Source organism: Schistocerca serialis, chromosome 7, assembly GCF_023864345.2.
Source record: "Schistocerca serialis cubense isolate TAMUIC-IGC-003099 chromosome 7, iqSchSeri2.2, whole genome shotgun sequence".
NCBI lineage: Eukaryota > Metazoa > Arthropoda > Insecta > Orthoptera > Acrididae > Schistocerca > Schistocerca serialis.
The window spans coordinates 610,839,952-610,866,877 of record NC_064644.1 but is presented as its reverse complement, the minus strand read 5'-3'; the positions used below and the strand labels follow the sequence as shown (position 1 = coordinate 610,866,877).

General features: G+C 39.5%; 1 protein-coding gene across 1 annotated transcript in view; it reads right to left on the bottom strand.

The window, feature by feature from the left end:
- Nucleotides 1–10,511: 10,511 nt before the first annotated feature.
- The window catches only part of LOC126413293 (phorbol ester/diacylglycerol-binding protein unc-13-like), a 184,988-nt gene continuing 168,573 nt past the window's right edge, over nucleotides 10,512–26,926 (bottom strand). The window contains exons 9-10 of the mRNA XM_050083193.1: nucleotides 12,971–13,188; nucleotides 10,512–10,515 (exon numbers count right to left, since the gene is read on the bottom strand). Of these exons, the coding sequence (XP_049939150.1) occupies nucleotides 10,512–10,515; nucleotides 12,971–13,188 (222 nt within the window). The remainder of the gene's footprint in view (nucleotides 10,516–12,970; nucleotides 13,189–26,926) is intronic.

Sequence of the window (26,926 nt, the reverse complement as noted above, 5' to 3'; positions counted from 1 at the left end):
ACAGTTTTAATCTGCCAGGAAGTTTCATATCAGCGCACACTCCGCTGCAGAGTGAAAATCTCATTCTGAAATTTTCGTTTAATTCATCAGTAATGCTCAGAAAATGTTTGTTAAATACTGTACATATTTTTGATTTATCGTTAACAGAAACATTTTCACTACGAACTGACTTTATATCGTCGACATTGTACTGCTGACCAGACGCTTCCTTTACAACTGAATTGTGAATTAGCTGTTCTATTTGCACATCACGTACTCTTTTCCTTCCTAATAACATTTTTAAGCACCTGACAATAGTTTGTAATGGGCTACTGTAGCTTGATTATCACTACTTATAACATTTTTATATAGTTCCCGCTTTGTTCTACATGATATCCTCATCCCACTAGTCAGCCACCTGAGCTGCCTTATTACTTTACTAGTAGAACATTTCATAATGGGAGGAACCCAATTTAATATACATGGATTGCATTCGCAGGTGTATTATTGAATGACGACAATGAAAATTCGTGCCGGACCGTTAGCGGTCGACTTACCGTCAGGCCATCCGAGCACGACTCACGGCCACACCCTGACTTCCACATGTCGTCGACCACGTGTCTACAGCCCGTTTTCGTACATTCATCATGTGTACTTCCATACAGGGAAGACATTTTAATTGAAAGTCGCTTTCTTGCATTGACTGTTGTACTCCGAATTACGATTCGGTGTTCCTTCGCGATTAGCAGGAAATCGGGGTTCTAGTCCCGGTCCAGCACAAATTTTCTCTGTCGTCATTCCATTAGACAGCTTTTGGTTATCCACATTCGCATTTCCGGCTACATTAAATGTATTTCATAGTGGAAGTACCTGTTCCTTTGAACATGCATGCATGTCTGATGCAACATTGCATCGTAATTCGGAGTAATAGAGGTACTGCAATATCATATTTATCTCCCCACACCAGGCAAGCGACTTTCAAGTAAAATGTGTTCCCTACTGAACTATATATACAGGGTGGTCCATTGATAGTGACTAGGCAAAATATCTCACGAAATAAGCATCAAATGAAAAAACTACAATGAACGAAACTCGTCTAGCTTGAAGGGGGAAACCAGATGGCGCTATGGTTGGCCCGCTAGATGGCGCTGCCATAGGTCAAACGGACATCATCTGCGATTTTTAAAAAAAAGTAGGAACCCCCATTTTTATTACATATTCGTGTAGTACATAAAGAAATATGAATGTTTTAGTTGGACCACTTTTTTCGCTTTGTGATAGATGGCGCTGTAATAGTCACAAACGTATAAGTACGTGGTATCACGTAACATTCCACCAGGGCTGACGGTATTTGCTTCGTGATACATCACCCGTGTTAAAATGGACCGTTTACCAGTTGCGGAAAAGGTCGATATCGTGTTGATGTATGGCTATTGTGATCAAAATGGCCAACGGGCGTGTGCTACGTATGCTGCTCGGTATCCTGAACGTTATCATCCAAGTGTCCGGACCGTTCTCCGGATAGTTACGTTATTTAAGGAAACAGGAAGTGTTCAGCCACATCTGAAACATCAACCACGACCTGCAAGAAATGATGATGCCCAAGTAGGTGTTTTAGCTGCTGTCGCGGCTAATCCGCACCTCAGTAGCAGACAAACTGCGCGAGAATCGGGAATCTCAAAAACGTCGGTGTTGAGAATGCTACATCAACATCTAGTGCACCCGTATCATATTTCTATGCACCAAGAATTGCATGGCGACGACTAAGAAAGTCGTGTACAGTTCTGCCACTGGGCACAAGAGAAATTACGCGACAATGACAGATTTTTTGCACGCATTCTATTTTGCAACGAAGCGTCATTCACCAACAGCGGTAACGTAAACCGGCATAATATGCGCTATTGGGCAACGGAAAATCCACGGTGGCTGCGACAAGTGGAACATCAGAGACCTTGGCGGGTTAATGTATGGTGCAGTATTATGGGAGGAAGGATAATTGGCCCCCATTTTATCGATGGCAATCTAAATGGTGCAATATATGCAGATTTCCTCCGTAATGTTCTACCGATGTTACTACAAGATGTTTCACTGCATGACAGAATGGCGATGTACTTCCTACATGATGGATGTCCGGCACATAGCTCGCATGCGGTTGAAGCGGTATTGAATACCATATTTCATGCCAGGTGACAGGTCGTCGAAGCACCACATCATGGTCCGCACGTTTACCGGATCTGACGTTCCCGGATTTCTTTCAGTGGGGAAAGTTGAAGGATATTTGGCATCGTGATCCACCTGACAACATGCGTCAGCGCATTGGTAATGCATGTGTGAACATTACGGAAGGCAAACTACTCGCTTTTGAGAGGAATACCGTTACACGTATTGCCAAATGCATTGAGGTTGACGGACATCATTTTGCGTTCTCATAAATGATAAGTTCACAAAGGTACATGTATCACATTGGAACAACCGAAACAAAATGTTCAAACGTACATACGTTCTGTACCTTAATTTAAAAAACCCATCTGCTGCCAACTGTTCGTCTAAAATTGTGAGCCATATGTTTGTGTCTATTACAGCGCCATCTATCACAAAGCGAAAATAGTGGTCCAACTAAAACATTCATATTTCTTTACGTACTACACGAATATGTAATAAAATGGGGGTTCCCGTTTTAAAAAAACGCAGTTGATACCCGTTTGACCTATGGCTGCGCCATCTAGCGGGCAAACCATGGCGCCATCTGGTTTCCCCTTTCAAGCTAGACAAGTTTCGTTCTTTGTAGTTTTTTCGTTTGATGCTTATTTCGTGAGATATTTGGCCCAGTCACGATCAATGGACCACCCTGTATAATGAATGTACGAGTACAGTTGGCAGGCACATTGTTGACGACGTACGGAGTTACTAATTGAGGACCTCTGCTATAAACGGTCGTAAGGGGCAGTCATTCTGAAGGAGAGTTATTGCGTGTAAAACTTCATACATGATGTCGTTTATTCGTAGTAGTTGATGGTATATTGTGCTGAATCTTACATTAATTTTTGATGTTGTTACACTTTACTGTTGCAAAAATTGGTAATTAAAATGTTTGTATAAGTGCATGACAATAAGACGCCCCCATGGGTTGGGATTATGTTAATAGAGGCTGACATAAAAGTATAACTCATGTACGACTCGCGCATTGTCTACAACATTTTGATTATGCATGACTCATTATTTGCATAAGATATTGTGGGAGCATCATACCGGTGCTACCGCTAGGGTTGTGGATGGCATGGGATGACATAAAAATGTTCGAAAACGACCTGTTGGTGTTTCTTTCCTGTACGTAGTTGACTTGGAATACACTGAATGTATAAAGCACAACCTCCGTCTTACACATTTTGTTCATTGCGTCAAGCAGGTCACAAGAAAGTGTACTGCAGCAAGTTAATTATTTTGTTAACATGTTTTGCGTCAAAGTTCATGCAAAACGACTGGATACCTGCCATATGTCTTACGTTCTCTCTGCATGCTTTGAGACAAGAGGGAATCCAGTTGTTGCCAAGGTGGAATATTTGTGACATAAGCGTGCTCAGGCAAGGTTTTGGGCAAGAAGCTAGTATTACAATAAAACTGTGAGCCAAGATATTCAATGAATTTTTTGTTTACTGTTCTCTTGTTTAGTGTAGAAAATGATTCATAATGGGACATACCTGTAGATCCAGAAGTTAACTGTCATACACAAGTGTTGCAGACTATCAGATATATTAATAACAGACAGAGTATTAAACTTAGGAAAATGAAATAGCCAAATAATGGTTATGAATTCTTACTTCACTGGTAAGTAAAAACAATTTCACATACCTGTACATGACAACTTGGACAATTAATGTGCCCAATTACATTATTAACATTATAACCAGTTTCTTGTTTTTGTTATGAAAATCTGGATGAGTTTTGCTATCAAATATAACAGCATATCAATTTGCCTTACAACAGGGTATTCAACTCAAATGTGTCTAAAAATGGCAGAACAATGACTGTTTATGAAGTCAGGAAGTGTGCTGAAAAGTAAGCAGTGAATAAATGTGAAGGCAAATGGAGAGGGCGAGTCATGGTAGGATGACTTACTTTAGGGGTTGATATTATACTAAAACCAAACTGAAATTTCTAAGTGGCTGTAGATAATATGACATTCATATGCAAATAAATGTGGATAAAGTACATATAACTGCAAAGAATGTACACATATAGTAAATAACCTCAGTGATTAGCATCTTAGGAAACACTGAGGTTCAAAGGTACTACAAAACAAATCTGATGACTAAGACTGGACAGAGAGTAGTGTGTGAACAAATATGTAATTGTCAAAATGGTAAGCAAAGTTCAAGACAGTGGGACACATACAATAACTTTCAGTTTTCATATGAGGTGATACCTAAATGATGGATGTCTATTGAGTTCAGTAGCTTCGGATAGGTTCAGAGTTCAAGAATTGTTTCCCAGGTAGAGGACATGCAACACTATGGCCATTCACTGACAGGTGTCAGATTTATGCATTATCTAGCTACACTGACGTTCAGTCAATGAATATAAAGTAGCTCTGCCTCACTGACCAATATAAAAATATCCAAATCATACACAAAATGTTAAATAACTATGTGCCATCTAGTAATTGTATGTCTTGTTCACATTTAAAGATTAGATGTTTCACACACTACACTGAAACAGATTCTAAGGAACTGCTTGAATTGGATTTAAAATGGCTTTTCTGTTGTACATAGAAAGATTTATTAGTATCAGAAAGTCTCAGGAAGTACAAACAACTCAACATAAGTTTTTGAAGAATGTAGAGGTGAATACCTGTATGATTTAAGCTGAATGTTATATTTATCAACAAATTTATTTATTTGTTACTCTTATTGAAAAGAAACATTTTAAAAATAAATGTCCATTTCTATTAAAGAACAGCAAGTTAACATTTTTCTTATTTCATTAAATATTGTATTATGACTTTAATGACAGCTCTTGACAAACTATAAAAAAAGCTTGAATGATTATTCTAAGAATGTTAGGATTATTTAGCATTGCTTCCATTCCCAGTGATTAGAAACCCTGTCCACTGGAAATTCCAGGCTATAAAATAAAGCAAAGTGTGCAACAATAACTTCATTTTACTGCTCCACAACAAACCATAAAGAAAACGATATTCTAGGAGATCACTGAAAACAATAACTCGACTGGGATCACAAAAATTAAGTGTTCTATTCCTTCAAGTGAAAAATATTAAGGATAGGAAGAAGCACAGTAGTATATTTTTCCATATTTGTAAATTACCAACTAGCTGTTTCACCAGATGCCTAACTGATTATGTACATTTTGAACATTATGATAGAAAAATTGATTAGGACTAAATTCTGAAATTTTGGAATAACAAGTGTGAAATGTGACATTAACGACTCATCTAAAAACTATACAACAAGGATATCTTAAGAGGAAATGTGGAATTAATAATGAACTAGATAAATGTTAAACTTATTAGTCATGCATAGGAATGTAGAAACCAACACAAGAAATTCTTGTATCATGGACTCATTGAAGGAGCATCAGTGTGTCAGAAATCTTCAGCAGACAGAGACATAACATAAAACATCCTGTACATTATAAAGATTTTCAATTTCAAAATTCTGATATCCATTTTACAATTCAAGTAAAATAATGCATTACCACATATGAGGGCTACCCAGATTTAAACTCCTTTTATCCTGTATTAGTGGAAGTAATGGGTAGAATACAAGTCACAACACTCTAATAATAGGCCAGAGAGATGCAATACAAATAAAATCACAGGGCTTCTTGTTTGCCTACAACAGACACTCACAATGGGTGTTGCAATTTAAAGTCCAATCCAATTTAGAAAACAGTTGTGTAATATGATTTTCAGTAGAGAAAATTTGAAAGCTGTTCATATACATTCCATAATTTATGTTACATACGCACTGAATGAGACGAATGAATGCTTCTGTTCCAGTTGTGCTTTTGTTTAAGAGTGGAAGGATAAGTATTGATGATGAAGTGGAAACATGACAGTAGACAATAAGGAAATGATGCAGAAGACTTTCATAAAAATTCATGAAAATCAAAACTTAAACTTTGTAATTTTCATACTTTGTGATAAAATTGTTTAATTCCTAATAATACAATTCTACTAAGGGATCGAAGGTGATGTCACAAGATGGTTTTAAACTCAGTTATCAGAAGTGTGAACATACTGATTCAGTGTGAGGTATGATATATGCTTCCAGTTAAATGATGATTACATAGAGATGTGAACTTATTGATTTGATATAAGGTATGATATAGATTGCACCAAAATGGTGATTACATAGAGAACTGATGTGAGTAGAGTTCCAAGATTTTTCTAATAAATTTACTTAATTCTTCCAGTAGATCATCGCTAATCTAACAGGGACTACTTTTCAGATAGCCTCTGCACATATTTCTTATAAAGACATTGAGCTTCAAAGTTAAGATATTTGGTCTTATTTGTAGGGAATTCGTCTATTGTCTTGTAGATATACCATCTGTAGATGAAGCACAAACATGGGAAATTGATTTCAGAACACAATGTACCTACCTGCATATAGAATACAATAGTTTGGCGAGTGGCAAGGCAGCTGTCAGTATCAAATATAAAGTCTGTATGTCATTACTACTTTCCTAAGACAGCAGTTTCAAATTCATATGCATTATCTCTCTTTTGACACAGAAATACTCATGTTTTTAAATCAAACAAGTAGTTCTTAATGTAGATAGGAAAGCAACTGTATATAGTGGTGAGAGATTACAAATGGAAAATTACATTACAATATTCTGCACATATTTCAAATGAAGGACAGAAGTTCACAGCTTTTCTTCATGGTGGCAATTAGAGATGATGCACATTCTTGGGTTTGAGCAGGGCTGGGAAGAAAATATACTGTGTTTTTTCCCAAAAGACACAGCCCAGAAAGTTAAGGAAAATACAGAGAACTTTGATACACATCTTTGGGTGGGGCATGTAACCTGGCCATCCTCGATGCAAGTGAAGAATCTTGATTACTGTTCCACCTCATTCAGTTCCAGATTTGGTGACAAAACAATTCTATGAATACTGAAACTAACACAAATACGACTAAATGCATTACATTGCAGAAAAACATTAAAAAATTAGGAATCATGCCAATCTGTCATCCTTCCCTTTTTTGGCATGACCAAAGGAAGTTGAATACAGAAAGCAAAACATGTTGCCAGCTGTAGAATACTTGTAAGATGATGATGATGGGAAAAATGGAGGAAAGTTCAATGAAACATTAATACTCCAATATAAGTACCACACATAAATAAAATGTAAGCAAGATATTTTAATTTGTGTTGTCACTAAGTAGGAAAGTAGAGTTTAATCACACTTTCTAAAGTGAGGCACAGAACATTTAATATTTTATGTATATTAATCAGAGGTAAATGTAAAACAGTGTAATTTTTGCAGGTTTCTCAACAAAGCTTAATAGTAAAATCATTTGGTATATATGAAAAACATGAATAATCATTAATTGTGGCACACATAAAAGTGTCATAAAATATTAAGTAATTATTTATAAAGAGCTTTTTGCATTGATATATCTTCACATAATATGAAGACACCTGAATTTAGCATAAACGTTTGTGTAAAGTTTTAACATATACCTTAAATATACTGGGGCTTACAAAAGAATTTGTATGGTATAAGAATTGAAGGCGGGAATTTAAGGAGATGGGACCCGGATAAACTGAAAGAACCAGAGGTTGTACAGAGTTACAGGGAGAGCATAAGGGAACAATTGACAGGAATGGGGGAAAGAAATACAGTAGAAGAAGAATGGGTAGCTCTGAGGGATGAAGTAGTGAAGGCAGCAGAGGATCAAATAGGTAAAAAGACGAGAGCTAATAGAAATCCTTGGGTAACAGAAGATATATTGAATTTAATTGATGAAAGGAGAAAATATAAAAATGTCATTAATGAAACAGGCAAAAAGGAATACAAATGTCTCAAAAATGAGATCGACAGAAAGTACAAAATGGCTAAGCAGGGATGGCTAGAGGACAAATGTAAGGATGTAGAGGCTTATCTCACTAGGGGCAAGATAGATACTGCCTACAGAAAAATTAAAGAGACCTTTGGAGAAAAGAGAGCCACTTGTATGAATATCAAGAACTCAGATGGAAACCCAGTTCTAAGCAAAGAAGGGAAAGCAGAAAGGTGGAAGTAGTATATAGAGGGTCTATACAAGGGCGATGCACTTGAGGACAATATTATGGAAATGGAAGAGGACGTAGATGAAAATAAAATGGGAGAAATGATACTGCGTGAAGAGTTTGACACAGTACTGAAAGACCTGAGTCGAAACAAGGCCCCGGGAGTAGACAACATTCCATTAGAATTACTGACAGCCTTGGGAGAGCCAGCAATGACAAAACTCTAACATCTGGTGAGCAAGATGTATGAGACAGGCGAAATACCCTCAGACTTCAAGAAGAATATAATAATTCCAATCCCAAAGAAAGCAGGTGTTGACAGACGTGAAAATTACCGAATTACCAGTTTAAAGCGTCACAGCTGCAAAATACTAACGCGAGTTCTATACAGACGAATGGAAAAATGGTAGAAGCCGACCTCGGGGAAGATCAGTTTGGATTCTATAGAAATATTGGAACACGTTAGGCAGAACTGACCTTATGACTTATCTTAGAAGAAAGATTAAGGAAAGGCAAACCTACGTTTCTAGCATTTGTTGACTTAGAGAAAGCTTTTGACAATGTTGGCTGAAACACTCTCTTCCAAATTCTGAACGTGGCAGGGGTAAAATAAAGGGAGCGAAAAGCTATTTACAGTTTGCACAGAAACCAGATGGCAGTTATAAGAGTCGAGGGACATGAAAGGGAAGCAGTGGTTGGGAAGGGAGTGAGACAGGGTTCTAGCCTCTCCCTGATGTTATTCAACCTGTATATTGAGCAAGCAGTAAAGGAAACAAAAGAAAAAATCGGAGTAGGTATTAAAATCCATGGAAAAGAAATAAAAACTTTGAGGTTTGCCGATGTCATTGTAATTCTGTCAGAGATAGCAAAGGACTTGGAAGAGCAGTTGAACGAATTGGACAATGCTTTGAAAGGAGGATATAAGATGAACATCAACAAAAACAAAACGAGGATAATGGAATGTAGTCGAATTATGTTGGGAGATGCTGAGGGAATTAGGTTGGGAAATAAGACAAAGTAGTAAAGGAGTTTTGCTCTTTGGGGAGCAAAATAACTGATGATGGCCGAAGCAGAGACGATATAAAATGTAGGCTGGCAATGGAAGGAAAGCGTTTCTGAAGAAGAGAAATTTGTTAACATCGAATATAGATTTATGTGTCAGGAAGTTGTTTCTGAAAATATTTGTATGGAGTGCAGCCATGTATGGAAGTGAAACATGGATGATCAATAGTTTGGACAAGAAGAGAATAGAAGCTTTCGAAATATGGTGCTACAAAAGAATGCTGAAGATTTGATGGGTAGATCACATAACTAATCAGGAGGTATTTAACAGAATTGGGGAGAAGAGAAATTTGTGGCACAACTTGACAAGAAGAAGGGATCGGTTGGTAGGACATGTTCTGAGGCATCAAGGGATCACCAATTTAGTATTGGAGGGCAGCATGGAGGGTAAAAATCGTAGAGGCAGACCAAGAGATGATACACTAAGCAGTTTCAGAAGGATGTAGGTTGCAGTAGGTACTGGGAGATGAAGAAGCTTGCACAGGACAGAGTAGCATGGAGAGCTGTATCAATCAGTCTCAGGACTGATGACCACAACAACAACAACATAGTGTCGTAACTTGTTTTTGGGCCACAATGCCCATCGTCAGATGGTTAATGTTTTCTGTTATATAAATGTTTTAGTCAGTGTTTTGACCTCATCTACTTTTGCATTGCACAATATTTAGTGCCATTTTACATGTTTAATTAATAAAAACTCACTAAATTTCTTGCATTTATTTAGATATAATGTGAAATTGTTGTATTCCCTTACGTAAGTTTCAACAGAAAGGGACTATTTTTATTGTGGTATATATTGTTTCGCAGGTCCATGTATACATTCTTGAATTTCAAATAGCACACCTATTGTAAATGAATTGTAGTTGCACATTTCACAACATTTTTAATGTCAGTGCTGAGTGTCACATGTCTGCTATATACTTAATGTTTTTCCTCATAGTGCAATTGTTTTCCATTAAAAAAGTTACAAAGCTATCATTCATTTAGTGTGATTTGTGAAATGTCCATATTGCATGTTAATAACAGAAAAATGTTTGTACTCTGAGAGTGAACTTATTTTTAAAACGTCTATGTAACTGAAATATTTGTCACCCCAAGATGGGTAGGGTAATACAAAACCAGTTATGGCACTATAACAAAACATTTTTAAAAAGTAATTGTGCATTGTTGCATCATTCACCAACTATAAATCGAACTGTTGGATTGTCTTATCAACTGGAGAAAAAGTATACAAATATAAAAAGTACAACATGCCATGAAAATGAAAATTATAAACATATGATGACGCACAACAGGGTACAAGCGACACAGAATAGCAGAGAAGAGTAATCAGCAACACATCAGCTGACTTTACATCTACATGATTCCTCTGCAATTCACAATTAAGTACCTGGCAGATGGTTCACTGAATCACCTTCAAGCTATTACTCTGCCATTCCACTCTCAAAGAGCACGTGGGAGAAGAAACACTTAAATTTTTGTGTGGGAGCTCTGATAACATACCACACTGTTATTCTTAACAACTAATAAAAAGAGTAGCTATTGTCATAATTGTTAAGGTGGAAACAAAAATACAGTTCAAGGATTAGTGAAACAGAGATGATGTGGTGAGATATAAAAAGGAGATAATAGTGGAGATGAAGTGATGAGATACAAACTCTAGAGGAGTTTGTAACAATGATTAACATTTAGTAAGTAATTCGTAGATGAAGTATGATAATGACACAATTAATGTATTAGCTAACATTTATACTACATCCATATCATTCTATCAGTGAAACGTATGTCTGGCATACTGAAGAAATTCTGTGGGAATAAAATACAATCTTTGCCCCTGAAATGGAAATCTTAAATCACTAGGTTTACATGACATTTATGGATGTGAGCACAATGATGTTGAATAACGTTACTCTAAAAGCACTCTTACCAGTGACTACGTTTATAAAACTAATGTCACCGAGTTATAAGACGAGAACAACATATAAGATACACACATCTGTTTTCACAACTGTTTCTGTGAAAAACTACAGAAATTTTTTTCGAAAGTAAGACTGTGAAACCATCATCAGCTATCGAGAACATTTATTACTGCTATCAGTTTATAACTGCCATAAATCATTAACAGTCAGAGGAAGTTTTTCAGTCAAGTGGGTACATATGAGTATATGACCACTACCATTCTACATTCTGTGAAATGTGCAAATATTATTGTAAAATAATGAATAATACATTTTAGTGTCGACATACTAAACTTTTATGCATCTCGATCAAACTCTGTAAACTCCTTATTCCTAGCCCAGCCCGGAATCTCGTTGACTGAAGTAGAATCGTTTTCAGTGATGAATCCCGATTCGAGCTGAGCTCCGATGAGCAATGGAGATGTGTCTGGAGAGGCCCGACAACAGCTGGATATCAACCTGACTTTCGCCCGCTGTATGTCCAACGACCAGGAGCGTCATTTCTGTTCATAGCAGGACTCCTTTGATTATCACCCTCAGCAGCCACACAGCACAGCGGTACGTCGGCGATATTCTAGGCCCCCTTTTGTTGCCTTCATGGCAGGCCATGTTGGGCACACATTTCAGCAAGATAATTCCCGCCTGCACATAGCGAGAGTTTCTACTGTCTGTCTTCACGCTTGCGAAACCCCATCTTGGCGATCAAGGTCACCAGATCTTTTCCCAACAGAGGAAGTTGGGAGCATTATGGGCAGGATCCTCCAACCAGCTCGGAATTTTGACGATCTAACACACCAACTGGACAGAATTTGGCATGATACCCCTCAGGAGAAAACATTCGAGAACTATCTCTTTCAATCAGTGCTTGGCCGAATAACTGCTTGCATAAGGATCAGAGGTGGACCAACGCGTTATTTACTTGTTTAGTCTGTAGCGCCCTTTCTCTTGAATATCATCTACCGATTCTCATCCCATTCCGATGATTCCTATGTGATGCGTCCTTTCCTTGTCTTACAAGGTTAAATTAAGTTAATGTGCGTCATTTGAGTGGTGTGGTTTACTACGAATTGTTTCATCGAGCTGTTACCATCACTGCTGACAGTTGTTGTCAACAACTGAGACGTTGCACACGGAACCCAGAAACAAAAGCCAGGTGGACCGCGTGAAGTGATACTATTCCACGGCAGCGCCATTCCGCATACTCAAAGCCTACAAAAAACCTTACACGCGAACGGGCTTGGGAAGTCACTGTGCAGCCACCTTATTCACGTAACCTTGCGCCCAGAGGATTTCCATTTTTCACCCCTCCTCTATCGAACAACCTTCACAGAACTTCCTTTTCGGATCAAAATGCATTCCACTCGTCACTCGACGAGTTCTTCGACCTAAAACCGCGTGATTCTTACAATCGCAGGACCTGAAACTTACTCCAGCGTTGGCGGACTGTTTTAAATAGTGAAGCAGAATATTTTATTGATGACTAAAATCTCCTTTACATGTGTCTGTTTTGTTTATCGAACTTGTGGGGAAAACACTACGAACTAATGCACCAGTCTAATACATTCCCAGTTTCGAAGGGAGAGGTGCATTACCGGCGTGCCTAGGCCAGACTCACCCTCTGGTGGAGGGGTGTGCGCCGATCGTTGGCCGTCAGCGAGTTGACGGCGGCGGGGGCGGCGTTGGTGACGGCGGCGGAGGGGTGGTGCGCCGGCGTGCCGGAGGCGGAGGCTGGGGGCGCGTCCGCCTCCAGGCTGTAGTAGCGCTCGTCCACGCTGTCCTGGTCGGTGCTGCTGCGGTAGGCGTAGTTGTAGTCCTCGTTGTAGGCGTCGGCGGCCGCCGTGGGCGTGCCCGCCGCCGACGCCGCCGCCGACGCCGACGTGGGGGCGGTCGCACCCGAGCCGCTGTTTCGGCGCAGGCGGGGCGGCCGCCGCTGCAACGGAAGCGTGTGCTCGAAACGACGAGGACGAGGAGTCTAGTCCGTCTCACGTTATTCTTAAACCTTCCGGGACCCAATTAATCAAAATTTCGCGCACTACTGAAAGAACTGGTTTCCTGCTTTCGGAGTAGAGATGGGCACTGTGCTCCTGAATTGATTGAAAGAGCTAGATCTTTCTAAAGAGGGGATAATCGATGATTCGGAAAAAAAGGAATGGTAGCTCTCTGATTTCAAAATACGTTTCTGCTGGCCGTAATGATCGGGAAGAAAATTCTGGGCTAGGCTGCTGCAATGTTGCCCCATGTCACATCCTTAAGAAAACGTTTCCCAAGCTACAAAAATGTGCTATAGAATGTCCACGTGGATTTGCAAAATTTTTTAGTACATGAAGCTTTTCTCATCCATGAGAACAGAAAAAAAGAAAGCTCCGTTTTTTCCCAATTTATCAGCTGTCAGGCTGTATACATTCAGCCATTTCAATAGTAATGGTAGTTGCGATATGACAGTAAGCACAACATGACATACAGTCTTTGAGGGGAAGAAAATTTTCCACTTTGCTGGGAATCGAACCTGGAAACCATCACTTGGTAATCTGCCGCTCTGAACCCATGGCTACTGAGGCAAACGATAGCCAACCCCTTCAAACAATAGTTTAATGCAGAAAACACTTCAGCATCTTTCTGCTCTTGATTTAAAAACAATATCTGAAATTTCAGAAGCACAACAAACGTTTACATGCTTTTGAGAAAGTTGTTACTTTTTATCCTTTAGCACCATGTTGGCAACGTGTTGCCAGTGATCATAAAAACTACGGCCTTCCGCTACCATGTGATCAGAGCACGTCGCCACTCCACTCCCAACAGTTCAGCGCCACCCACCACTCTCAGGGATCGGATTGCAAGGCAGCTCACTCCCCTCGTTCTTAGGGATCGGATTGAAAACTAGCTCACTGCTCCCCACAAAGGCACCTAGGTCTCACAGACGAAATCGCATGAAGCAGATGACATTGCACATCTCCATCCGAGTTCATCTCTTAATGCTTTGTAATCGTCACCTTCTTGTGTTGTTCCTCTTCTGTTTTCTTGTTGTGTAAGCTTTTTAGGTGCACTATTAAGTCTTCTTCCTTGTCTGTTGCATATATACTTGCTTTAGTTAGTGTATGGGTAGCATTTATGCACCTTTTAATCACTTTGGGTGGATAGGATACTAAGTGTAACGGTTATTTTAACATACATGATAGTCTATTTTTACAGGCTGTGTTCGGAGCAGTGCTCAATATTCAGAGATATGACAGGAACTATCATTTGAAGCAAAATACTATAGATGGGGATATGCCCTATTCCAAATGGTTTCTGAGACGAAACTTATTTAAATTTAATTTTGTATGTTTTTCTTGAATAACATGAAACCCGCATCGTCTAGCAAAAAATTGTTGCAGTACAAAATTAAACTACATCAAATTTCCTTTAAAAGAATCGTATTCATTCTTTTTTCAAGGACTTTTAGGTTGCGTGAAGAATGCGAGAGAATATGGAAATTCTTGTGCACTTAGGTGTAGGTAAGCCAGTTTGAGGTAGTTTCTCGACTTGGCAGACCATGTGTCCTGTATCAAATTATTCGTCTCGAATTTATCTGCATTACTATGGTACATTGCAAACAATGATAATGTAGTAAATAATAAAGAAAATGCACTACTGGCCATTAAAATTGCTACAGCAAGAAGAAATGCAGATGATAAACGGGTATTCATTGGACAAATATATTATACTAGAACTGACATGTGATTACATTTTCACCCAATTTGGGTGCATAGATCCTGAGAAATCAGTACCCAGAACAACCACCTCTGGCCGTAATAACGACCTTGATACGCCTGGGCATTGACTCAAACAGAGCTTGGATGGCGTGTACAGCTACAGACACACCTTCCCATGCAGCTTTGATATCACAGTTCATCATGAGTAGTGACTGGCGTATTGTGACGAGCCAGTTGCTCGGCCACTATTGACCAGACGTTTTCAGTTGGTGAGAGATATGGAGAAGGTGCTGGCCAGGGCTCATACGCCAGTATGGCGATGACGAATACACACTTCCAATGTGCGTTCACCGCGATGTCGCCAAACACGAATGCGACCTACATGATGCTGTAAACAGAACCTTGATTCATCCGAAAAAATGACGTTTTGCCATTCGTGCACCCAGGTTCATCGGTGAGTACAACATCGCAGGCGCGCCTGTCTGTGATGCAGTGTCAAGGGCAACCGCAGCTATGATCTCCGAGCTGATAGTCCATGCTGCTGCAAACGTCGTCGAACTGCTCGTGCAGATGGTTGTTGTCTTGCAATCGTCCCCATCTGTTGACTCAGGGATCGAGATGTGGCTGCACGATCCGTTACAGCCATGCGGATACGATGCCCCATGCAAATAAGATGCCCGTCATCTCGACTGCTAGTGGGATCCAGCACGGCGTTCCGTATTACCCTCCTGAACCCACCGATTCCATATTCTGCTAACAGTCATTGGATCTCGACCAACGCAAGCAGTAATGTCGTGATACGATAAACCGCAATCGCGATAGGCTACAATCCGACCTTTTATCAAAGTCGGAAACGTGATGGTACGCATTTCTCCTCCTTACACGAGGCATCACAACAACGTTTCACCAGGCAACGCCTGTCAACTGCTGTTCGTGTATGAGAAATCGGTTGGAAACTATCCTCATGTCAGCACGTTGTAGGTGTCGCCACAGGCGCCAACCTTGTGTGAATGCTCTGAAAAGCTAATCATTTGCATATCACAGCATCTTCTTCCTGTCGGTTAAATTTCGCGTCTGTAGGAGGTCATCTTCGTGGTGTAGCAATTTTAATGGCCGGTAGTGTAATTAACAATGTATATTAAATATGTTCTGGGTCGGAAACCATTCACAAGCGCGCTTATGTTCACATAAAGTGTTTTGCTTCAAATGGTCGTTCCTGTCATACCCCTCAATACTGACCATTCATCCTGGGACAACATGTATATTATGTTTAATTTTTTATTTATTCCTTTAACCTGAACAGATTAATGGCCTTAAGAGTCCTCTTACATCAGACCTCAATTTTACATGCAGTTACTAAACCTATTAAAATCACAGTTACTTCAGCTTGTGGTAGGCATTTGCCTGTTACACCTCGGGATTCCTAAATATCTTCTGCCCACTGGGTAATAATTATCACCAGTTTTGGTAACCTGTCTTCTTCCATTCTTTTGGCATAATGCTTCCAGTTGTTTCTGTATTCTTTAATCTGATAATTTAAGTTTTTCACTCTCAGTTCTTTTCTGATGTCTACATACACTCTTTCCTCAGAAGATAGAATGTATCCAGCTACTCTTCTTAGCAACTGGATCTCTAGTGCATGTTTTCTGATGGGAATGAGTGTTTCAAGGTGAAGGGAACAGTAGTCATTATGAACAGAAGTGGATCAACAATAAGCTTGAGTATTTGGACTGTGACGTCGTCCTGTATAGTAAATGCTGAGCTGAAGGATTTTTGGACGGTGGTGTTAGCTCAGAAAGAATTTTTCGCAACTACCGTTTTTACCTCTGCGACATAATGAGTAAGTCTATGTTTTGTTTACGGTTCAATTAAGGTTATCACCAAAATCAAGTACTGGTTTAGTTCCTTGGTTGGAACAATGGGATCCGCTGCAGCTTCTACTTTGCCCACTCTTCCATACATCACACAAGCTTTTCCATAGAGCATCTGGTCTTTATGTTTTAGAATAAAACATTGGCACGCCTTAGTTATCGTTTCTCTCAGTTTGATTCATTCTGTTGGCTTTCTGCATCTAATCAATTTTATTTCCAAGGTAAGAGAACGTTTGTGAGTCCGATGTGAAGTGCCTCCAACATTTATGGACTATTTTAGCTCTTCTGTTGGCCAAGATGCAAGGTTTTCCCTTCAGGTTTCTAGTCTTTGGGGGAACATTTATTATGTAACAGCGCTAGTTTGGTAATGATGCTGTAAGCTGATATTCCAGGTACGAATTTGTTTGCTCTTGGATTTCGTAACAAATACATACATGGGGGCCTGAGTATAGGCTGCATTATGGGTATGTGCAAGCTGGAATACTTTTGCATTTGAAGAAGAAATTACACACTTGAATTTCACAGTGAAGGTGTAGAATATTTATGTTAGTGTTTCTAGCATTGTTTGCATCATCCTAAGGCGAATCGAATTTTGAAAGGTCAGTTTTGAAACAGGCTATCCCTTGTACTTCCGGAGGTCTGTAGAGGACGAACATTAGGCAAATTTTTGTAAGGGACTTGATATTTATGAACATGTATTGGTCTTGTTTGTCTACATTAGTATTGGACGTGAGTAGCATAGTCAGTAATAAGTCAAAGTGTTTGTATGGCACTACTCCACTTCCTCATCTGTTACTTCTGTAATTTCTTAGGGCAGTGGAGGCTATATTTAGAGAACTGTAGAGCACGCTTGGCTTGAGCCAGGTGTCCAAGTTCGTTAGGAGAAAGACATGGATCTCGATATCCTGATATATATATGGTGGAGTTCGTCGAAATGAGTTGAAAGTGATGGCCAACTATGTTCTACAGTGACAATACAAACACGCTGGTAGAAATAGTGGCTGCATGAGTAGACAAGTTCGTAGATCCTAAAGCACAGACTTCAGAGTACATTTGAACTGCTTTTTTTCCAGCCTTCATCCGCACCATTATCCTGTTATCTCTTGTTCACACACTATATAGCCCAAATTCTGACATCACATTTATTCAAAATTTTTATCTTTCAGCAGTGAAATTCTCGCATATTGTCAGGTTTGTCTTCGCCAATTTCTTAATCACAAAGACCTTTTCGTATATGATACAAACTTCACGATTGTGGCTCTAGGTTTCGCAGATCACAACTTCCTACATCCCACTCTACGACTTCTGATTCTGTATATTTGTTCTCATTTTGAGCTTTTAAAATGTAAAATAGTTATATTAATAGCAAAAGTTTTAATTTTATCAGTGTATTTTTAGTGCCGCACAACAGTATGTTATCCAGAGTGCCTTCGCCTAAAAGAATTACGACCGATGTTCCGTACCATATTACCAAAATGGAAGAAAAAGAAAACCTGAAGAGACATCTTAAATCTAAGTATCGTACAGTACCTCTTGACAAATGCGCATCAGGAAGCCGATCAAAATCGCCGTCAATCGATGCAGAAATTCGAGAAATCATTTCTCGTGAACTTTCCTCACTGACTTCTGCTTCTGTCTCACGTGAGGGTGTCCTTTCAAAAAGGCAAATCGAGTCTCCGGCAGTATCCAGCCCATCTGCGTCGGCAGATTCTGGACCAAGTCCTGATTTATCTCCTCTTTACAACAAGCAATAAATAATTTTTTAATATTATAAAGCAGTTCACATTAAGTAAATGTGTGCCATTGGGTGTACACCTTTTAAAAATGATTTGCAGTAAAAATGAAAAATTTTTCGGCCACCGAAAATGAGTCTGCCGTATGTCTGATGCGTGGATGGGTGTAAGTAGCATTAGTTTGAGAAGTGCTCACAGTTCGAAGACAGATAGATTGCAGAAGACATCTCAGACTGGGTAAAGCCTGTATCCTAAATACAATCTCAATTTAAAAATCTCTTCCATAAAAACAGAAAATGCGTCAAATATGAAATTAACTGCCATGATTTTAAAACCCACATATTCCCTGCTTTGCACATTCTTTAACCCCACTGTACAACACGCAATTCAGAAGTCCATACAGAAACCGTTGATGAGTTGAAATGAGTTGTTTTGTTTCTTAAGGAGAAACTCGTTGCTTCAAACAAACTTGCTGAAATGAAACAAGATGTCCCAAACAGATGGAACTCTTTACGAAATGTTGAAAAGATTTACTTTAAATGAAGACCCTATAATTTCTTACCTCACCATTTTAGGTGTAAAATCGATCAGTTTAAACGATGCAGCCTGGGAGATAATGCAACTGGCTTTACAGATTCCTAAAGTTTTTGATGAGGTAACCGAACAGGTGGCCTCACAGAAAATAGTCTCAGTTTCAATAATAAAAATCTTGCCAAAATTAATGGAACTGTAACTAAACCTTATAAAGACAAAAATAAGAAAATCCTCAAGATACAAAGTGACTGGTTGATAATTTGCCTAAAGGGTTATCACGGTGGTTCGGTGTTGTCTCCACCCGCGCGGAGTAGCCGCGCGGTTTGAGGCGCCACTGCGCGACCTCTGCCGTCCGAGATTCGAGTGTGTCTGTTGTTCTTAGTTTAAGTAGTGTGTAAGTCTAGGGACCGATGACCTTAGCAGTTTGGTCTCACACACATTTGAACATTTTTATTATCTGCTGCAGTGAACTGATTAGACAGGCAACATTACTTGACCCACGATTCACAGGCCAGGATTTTCAGATGACGAAACATTTCGGGACTGCTACATGAAGATTGTTGCAGAAATGAAATTCTTGGTTGTTCAATAAGAAAAAAACAGAGCTAATGTCTCAACAAGTAACCACCGTTAGACATGAGACTTCTTTGATCTGGTAGGAATTCAATGAAAGTATTTGTCAACTTCTGGCAAGTTACAATCTGTAAAATGCAGCAGTTGTCGAATTGGACAAATATTTAGTGGAGATATATTTGCCTAGAAACAGCGATCCCTTAAACTGGTGGGAACAAGAAAATGGCTGTGGCCAGTGCTGTGTCAACTGGTTCTAAAAGCACCATGTATCATACCAACATCAGTGGCCTGTGGACGAAAATTGTCAAAAGCAGGACGAATAAAAGTATCAAAATAAAACGAGAATCAGTCTTAATTCTTAAAATTTTTCCACTTGATAAAAAGTATTTAGGATTTTGTTGTAATAGTTATAACTTTTGCAGTAGGCGAAATTTAAAACTTTTGCATCTGAAAATTACTAGGGACTCAACACTAAATTGTTGCTCCTCTTCATATGTTCTTTCAAAATAGGACCAAATTACATAAAAATACAGGTTTAGTGACCTAAATCAAAAAGGCAATGTACTTTCCTTTTACTTATTTTTGTGAGTGAATGGTGAGTGGTGAGTTATGAAACCGAACTGCTCACTCGTTCCATTGAGTGAGCAGTTCTGATCCAATCTCTGAAAAGAACAGTTTTGCCCATCGCTATTTTGGAGTGGATACTGAGGCCATGTTTCTAAATTCTGATACTTGCTTATAGCTGTATAATTATTTTATGTGGGAAGTACACATCCCACTGGACTCGAAGAGGAGTCAGTTGTTCCCTAAATTCATTGCTGCTGGAGTCCACCGAGATATTTGCAGTTTTATTTTTTTCAGGCAAGGATTAGGATCTGTAAAAAGAAGAAAGTACCGTTATTATGCCAAATAAATTCCAAGATAATAAGCGAGTTATGCTACAGTGGGGCTATTCTGTCCACGGCGTTAATCCGTCTGAAATACGAAATGTTGCAAGAATCGGCTAGTTCCTCACAGAGTCAAGGTCGTTCTGCCTTTATTGTGTGTCAGTACCTCTCTGTCGCCGCCTGTGATTTTATGGTAACGGTGTTTTTGTTAAATTATTAACAGGACAGAAGAACAAATTCCAGAGGTAAGGAACTTCTGATGGTTTATGGCCTTAGTTAAAGAATACAACAAGACACAGCAACGTTAAATTTTAAACTCTTATTGTTAATCGTCTAAGAACACAGGTTATGCAGTGTGTGTGTGTCAACTCATATTGCTGGCTTTTTCCACAAAGATCTGATTTGGCACGTCCTTCGAAATGTCTGCACATGGGGCTATTTCACCTCATACACGTGGGGTTATTTGCCGCTCTGTCGACCTATTAGTTTAACTGATGCTTTACAGAGAAATTCCAGAGAACGCATTTTCTTGGTTTCTATTCAGATGGTCCCTATATACAAAAGGAAAAAGCCAAGTAATTCATGGTCAGACGAAGATATGAAACAAGCAGTAACAATGCTAGAAATGTGCCACATGATTTCACAATTGCGTGTAGGTCCAAAAGGACGAAAAATGTGGATTCTGGCACTGAAATACACTGAGCGGGATACCTTCTTGAGTAGGTGTAATAGCTTCACCATTTTTATATACTGTGATTTCTGCCTTCTTTAGATATTTGTTTAATACTTAGTTCGTGAAAAGGAATTTCCACATTTATACCTTGCAATGTATTCACAATTAACATACCAAACTGTATCACTTTAACAGTTTTTAAAAAAATTTCACGTCATATTGTAAAGAAATTACAGTTGAAATGAGCGGAATAGCACAGCTGTATTCTGTATTTTTGTCAACCGCCCATCACCCAATTGATATAAGATCCATCACAACAAAAAATAGAGTGACGCAACATCAGGTATATTCTGCTCCGCACCCAAAGCCGAGTACACAGCTGTAGTGGCAGCTGCAGATCGGCAGATAGAGAGAGAGAGAGAGACCGAGAGAGAGGGAATTATAATGCTGGTGGCACTTGGTCACTCAAATGATGGTATCGTCTTTCTTGTTTTCCTTTGGATGTTGCAATAGTAAACATTTACATCTTGTTGAATTGTAATAATGGAGGAAAATAAGACTATCTTTCTTGTCACCGTATTTTTGTAAGGCATTTTTCAAATGGGAGAGATATAAAGAGAAGGGGAAAGCAAGCATTCGTCACAAAACACAAAGCACGAGTTCGTGGAGTTTCCCGGTTCATATCGAATCAATGGAGGTAAAATAATATTGCAGCACTGAACAAAATACGTAAAATTAAAATTTTACACACAAATATGAGTAAAACGCATATATAAAAGTTCTAAACGCACACTGCCAACAAGGAAAAATCACTAAATGACTTTAAAAGTGATTTATCAAGAAATATGTGCACAAATCTGTATATTTCTAGAAAACATTGTAAAAAAGAAAATAAATATTTTTACTGAGATTACTGCAGACAGGAAAAAATCACATAAAACCTTCAAAATATAAGGACCACAGTGCACAACTGAAAAAATTAAGCCCATTAGGATCCAAAAAATGAGACTGTTGGCTCCAAAGAATCGATACATACAACGCTACATCGTAGCTCCACTCAGATGAAGGACTTTCACATCTCTGCGAACTCAAGGGAATAAATTGTTATGTGGGATAAATGTGACCTCTGTCACGAAAGTGTTAAACGAACTACTTAATCTCGCAAAAACCGATACTGTATGAAAAGACAGGCTCTACAACTTTGGCGAATTAGTCATATCGGCATTACGTATTTATTTTATTTATTTATTGATTTATGTAATCTGAAAAGATTATTGCCATCAAGCACTTTCTTAGCTTCAGGCAGGCTTTCTGCATTTCTTGTATTACGTTCATTACGATAAGCGTGTTACAGATACACAATTCCACATACAAAAATTACTATAGCGCACAAGAAATTTACATTTCTTCATGGGAAGCACAGGGTGAATATAAAGTCTTTCCTTGATTACAATAATTTACATCTAAGGAGCTATGCTAGATACTCTTAAAGCTATGCAGTTTGTTCCAAATAGGAGCTTAACTCATATACTTTTTCTATTATGGATACACTTCCACCACCAATTTTGGAAATCTATCGGTCTTATTATTAAGGATTTATCACACTGTTACGGAAGACCAGAGGGTACAATACAGCAACAGCTAACTTCTTAATTCGAGATGAAGAGAAGAAAGGGATATTAAGGATTAATGCACCACCGACGATGAGGTCATTAGTAACAAAGTAATTGCCCACATTGGCGAAGTATGAGAGAGAAAATTGGCTGTGTCCTTTTGAAAGTGACCACCCGACATTTGCATTAAGCAGTTTAATGAAGCTAAGGGAAAACTTCAATCTGTGTTGTCAGATTTCAGGCTGTGTTGTCAGATGGGGATTAGGAACACGTCGTTCTGTTTTTTCTTTTGTTTTATTTCTTTAATTTTTTAAAAGACGTTGGACCACTTGATGAGGAAGTTTCTTATCTAATCTCCGCTATTACAATTAATTTTATTAGAAAATGGTGAAGCTAATTGTAACTGATGACAGATTCAGTTAAAGTACGAGTACTCGACTCAGTTCCTCAACCTGCGTTTCTGCAGTGAGCTATCATTTTAAGCCACAAGAAACTTTTATCTTTGGGGAACCTAGCTTCTTCCAGAGCTTTTCAACGAACTGACTCGTGTGGAGTAAGAAAACTTCCTTCTAAGGAAACCTTTCGTCCTACAGTAACTTTAAAAGATACTGCGACCACTTGCCTACTAGGTGGCTGCACATACGCCTACGCACCCCACTGCTTCAGCAGGAAGTGCTCGCTGTGTCGCATTCTGTGCCTGAATGTTCGCGCCTAGTGCCCTAGGGTGACACCCAAACTCTGAAGTGGTGCGCAGTTAAGGTGGTGACGCCGCCTCATACGTTCTGCTCGCAGGGGATCAAGAGTACAGAGTCGTGCGCTTTCTGGTCGTGTGGTTTGCGACCTGTGACGTCTGCGTTGCGTTTCCGACCACAAGTATTTCAGCCGCGGATGTTGCGACCATTAAAGGCAGTCGCAACAGTGGCGACCGTTTTGTAATAAGGACATCCCTTCACATATTTGTCCGGGCTTAGGACTGGCTATACACGTAGTACAAATGCATGTTTAAATGTTTTATTTTCACCCTTTCTTCATTTTTTACTTTTTTCTTTCTTTAACATTACTGCAGCAAATGATTAAACTTCTTGTCTTACTTTATGAATTTTAATATCTCTCTCGATTTTTTGTACGAATTCCCTCGAGCCGTATATTCTCATAAAGTCTAATAACCTTTCGTCAGGATCTATGAATCTTTTTCTTCCTTCTTGATGAGGCAGACCAATGGAAACTTCTTTAGTTTCAAATATAGCACTTACTGCTTCCTTGACCATATAGTCAACGAATTTCATGACCTTTTCTCCATTGGACACTTGCTCCAATATTGCCAACCACGCTTCGCCAACACCGTTAGATGGAAGATGTGCCACTGCAGCACACATGTAGCAAAACAGTAGGACTTCTTCTGTATCAATGTACTACTCTGTTAATTCCAGTGGTTGTATGTTCTTTCACATGTCGAGTGAACTGAAAATTGCAACCAGAAAGAGAGATGTAGGGGAACGCTGTTTTCATATCATTAATTGTAGCCATTTCACTGTGTAGCACTGTAGTTTTCGGTGACCACGCAGGCCTCTTATATTTCAATATGGGAAAAAGGTTTTTATATGTATTTTTACTTCTGCCGAGGAGCAAAGGGAATGTCCCCCTCCATAAGAACAGTACCACTTTCACATAGGATTTTCTCCTGTTCCTCACAACAGAACACCAGGATTCTTTCGTCAAGAACAGGTCCATCGCAAGTTATGCGCGCGCGCGCACATACACACACACACACAGACACACACACACACACACACACACACACACACACACACACACACACACACACACATACACAAATGTTTTCGTGAGTTGAACCTCCGCACTATTGTCAGGATTCTGGCTCATCCCAATAGCTTCCCTTCTTTCTTTACACAATGCAGTCTTGAAGTTGTCATAATATGGCACATTTGGAAAACAGGCACTCTCTTTTCTTCGTGGACTCCTTTCCTGCAGTTATGCATTCGCTTCCTAATCTTAGCCAGGTGGGCAAGAACGTTGCTGTTTAGCCGTGACTCGGCATTTTGCAGTTTTTAAATGACCTCAGCACTTACTCAGGCACAGTCATTTCGTATACTCGTCACACTTTCTGTGACCATCCTTCAGTAGGCACGGTTTCCCTTTCGTTGCTGGAATTACTTACACTACTCTCAATGTATAGAGCTCAAGTAGCTTACGCCTCGAAAGTGCAAAACTGTAAGGAAAAAAAGGCTGTCAGCGAGGGACTGCTTGACTAACGGTGAAAACACATCTGCTGCTTGTGAACGACTGGCGTAAATCAGCTCTAGTCGGAAAACCCACGGAGCTAAATTGATTCGTCGGAAGTCTCACGGGACCTGCGACACTTATAGTAGGTCGGAAAGTCCACATAGTAGAGAATACTTTGTGGGGTCGTGTGTGTGGTATCTGTCACTATCCCACGCCTCACACTACAGTTACTGCCAAACCTGAAATTTTGGCAGAGCTGGGGCAAGCACCACATTGGCTCATCGTTTCTAATTCTGGCTCTCCACAGAAAAGTGTATATTCTTCGAAAACTACCTCTGCTGCTTCTTAATTTAACAGCTGTCGAGTCAGCATTATATCAAGCATAAGAAGCACTATAGTAGGTAAGTACTTTTAAGGTAACTAAACTATAATGAGAAAGAGCATTAACTGTTCCACGCATACCTCGAAACGCCCAGAACAGCCGGACATTCTAGAACGATGCTTCTGGCTAGTGCCTCGTGTGGTACACTGCTCGTTGTAGCTGTGCATTACCTCACCACCCGTCGCCTTACGCCCTCACCGCCATAGTCTGAGCTATCCAATTTATTGATGCCGGAGTGAAAACTGCACCAGGCGTTGGCTGGAACTATGAAGATTCCGGCTCGACTATTCCTGGGAAGTTCCTAGTGTGACGTATCACATAATAATAGAATGTAAGCGGGCATGGTTGCAGAACTGGAGATTTCATTCTGTTAGAATGGACCTGAGTTGGTGACCTCTACAGTGGAAGTAACGGACGCATGTGGCACGAGGTGGATTTACAATGCAGTCGCTTTCATGTATGTAATGGTACGGTAACAAAGTGCGTTTCACCGCCCCCGTGCTGTGAAAATTAGTCTAAGACCTGTCTCTGGGTACGAGATTATGACCAAAAATATAGTATAATCATTAATAAACAGAGATGTCGATGAAGAAAGAATATAGAGCCGTTTTCAAATGTTGACCTTGGAAGTTGCCGCAAGTACCTCAGTTGAATAATGCAGATAGCAGTGATTAAGAAAAAACAGTAGATAGATAGCTTGGTGGAGGAAAAGAAGTCTCCTGGTTTGCCAGTTTACACCACCCTTCGTGGGAGACTACGAAGGACCGTTTATAACCACAGGAACGAACATCTTCCTTCCTTGTCTGCGTGGAGATGGACGTACTTCAGATTGACGACAAAGTGTAGATAATAGGCTCTGACTTAGCAATTCTGGCTGATAGGGCCGACCGTTTGTTCAGTTCGTCGACATCACTTTCAGGATGGTCAGTACATCATCTTTTTAGTTGAAGAGACTCTTTGTTTCACAGACATGAATCATTATTTGTGTAATTTAGTAATTTGCATTAGGCAACGGTTGACTAAAAAGGGGAAAGGAATGCAGTAGAAGCCGAATGAGTAGCACTGAGAGATGAAATACTAAAGACAGTAGAGAATTAAATAGGTAAAACGACAAGGCCGAGTAGAAATCCTTGGATAACACAAGAGATATTGAATTTATTTGATGGGAGGAGAAAATTTAAAAATGCAACGAATGAAGCAGGCAAAAGGTAATATAAATGAGACTGGTAGGAAGTACAAAATTTCTAAGCAGAAATGGCCGGACGACAAATGTAAGGATTTAGAATAATGTTTCATTAGTGGAAATATAGATACCGCCTCCATAAAAAATAAGAGACATTCGGAAAAAAAAGAGAAGCAGCTGTAAGAATGTTAAGAACTCAAATGGTAAATCAGTCATAAGAACAGAAGGGAAAGCTAAAAGGTGGAAGGAGTATACAGAGGGTCTATGCAAGGGAGTAACTTGA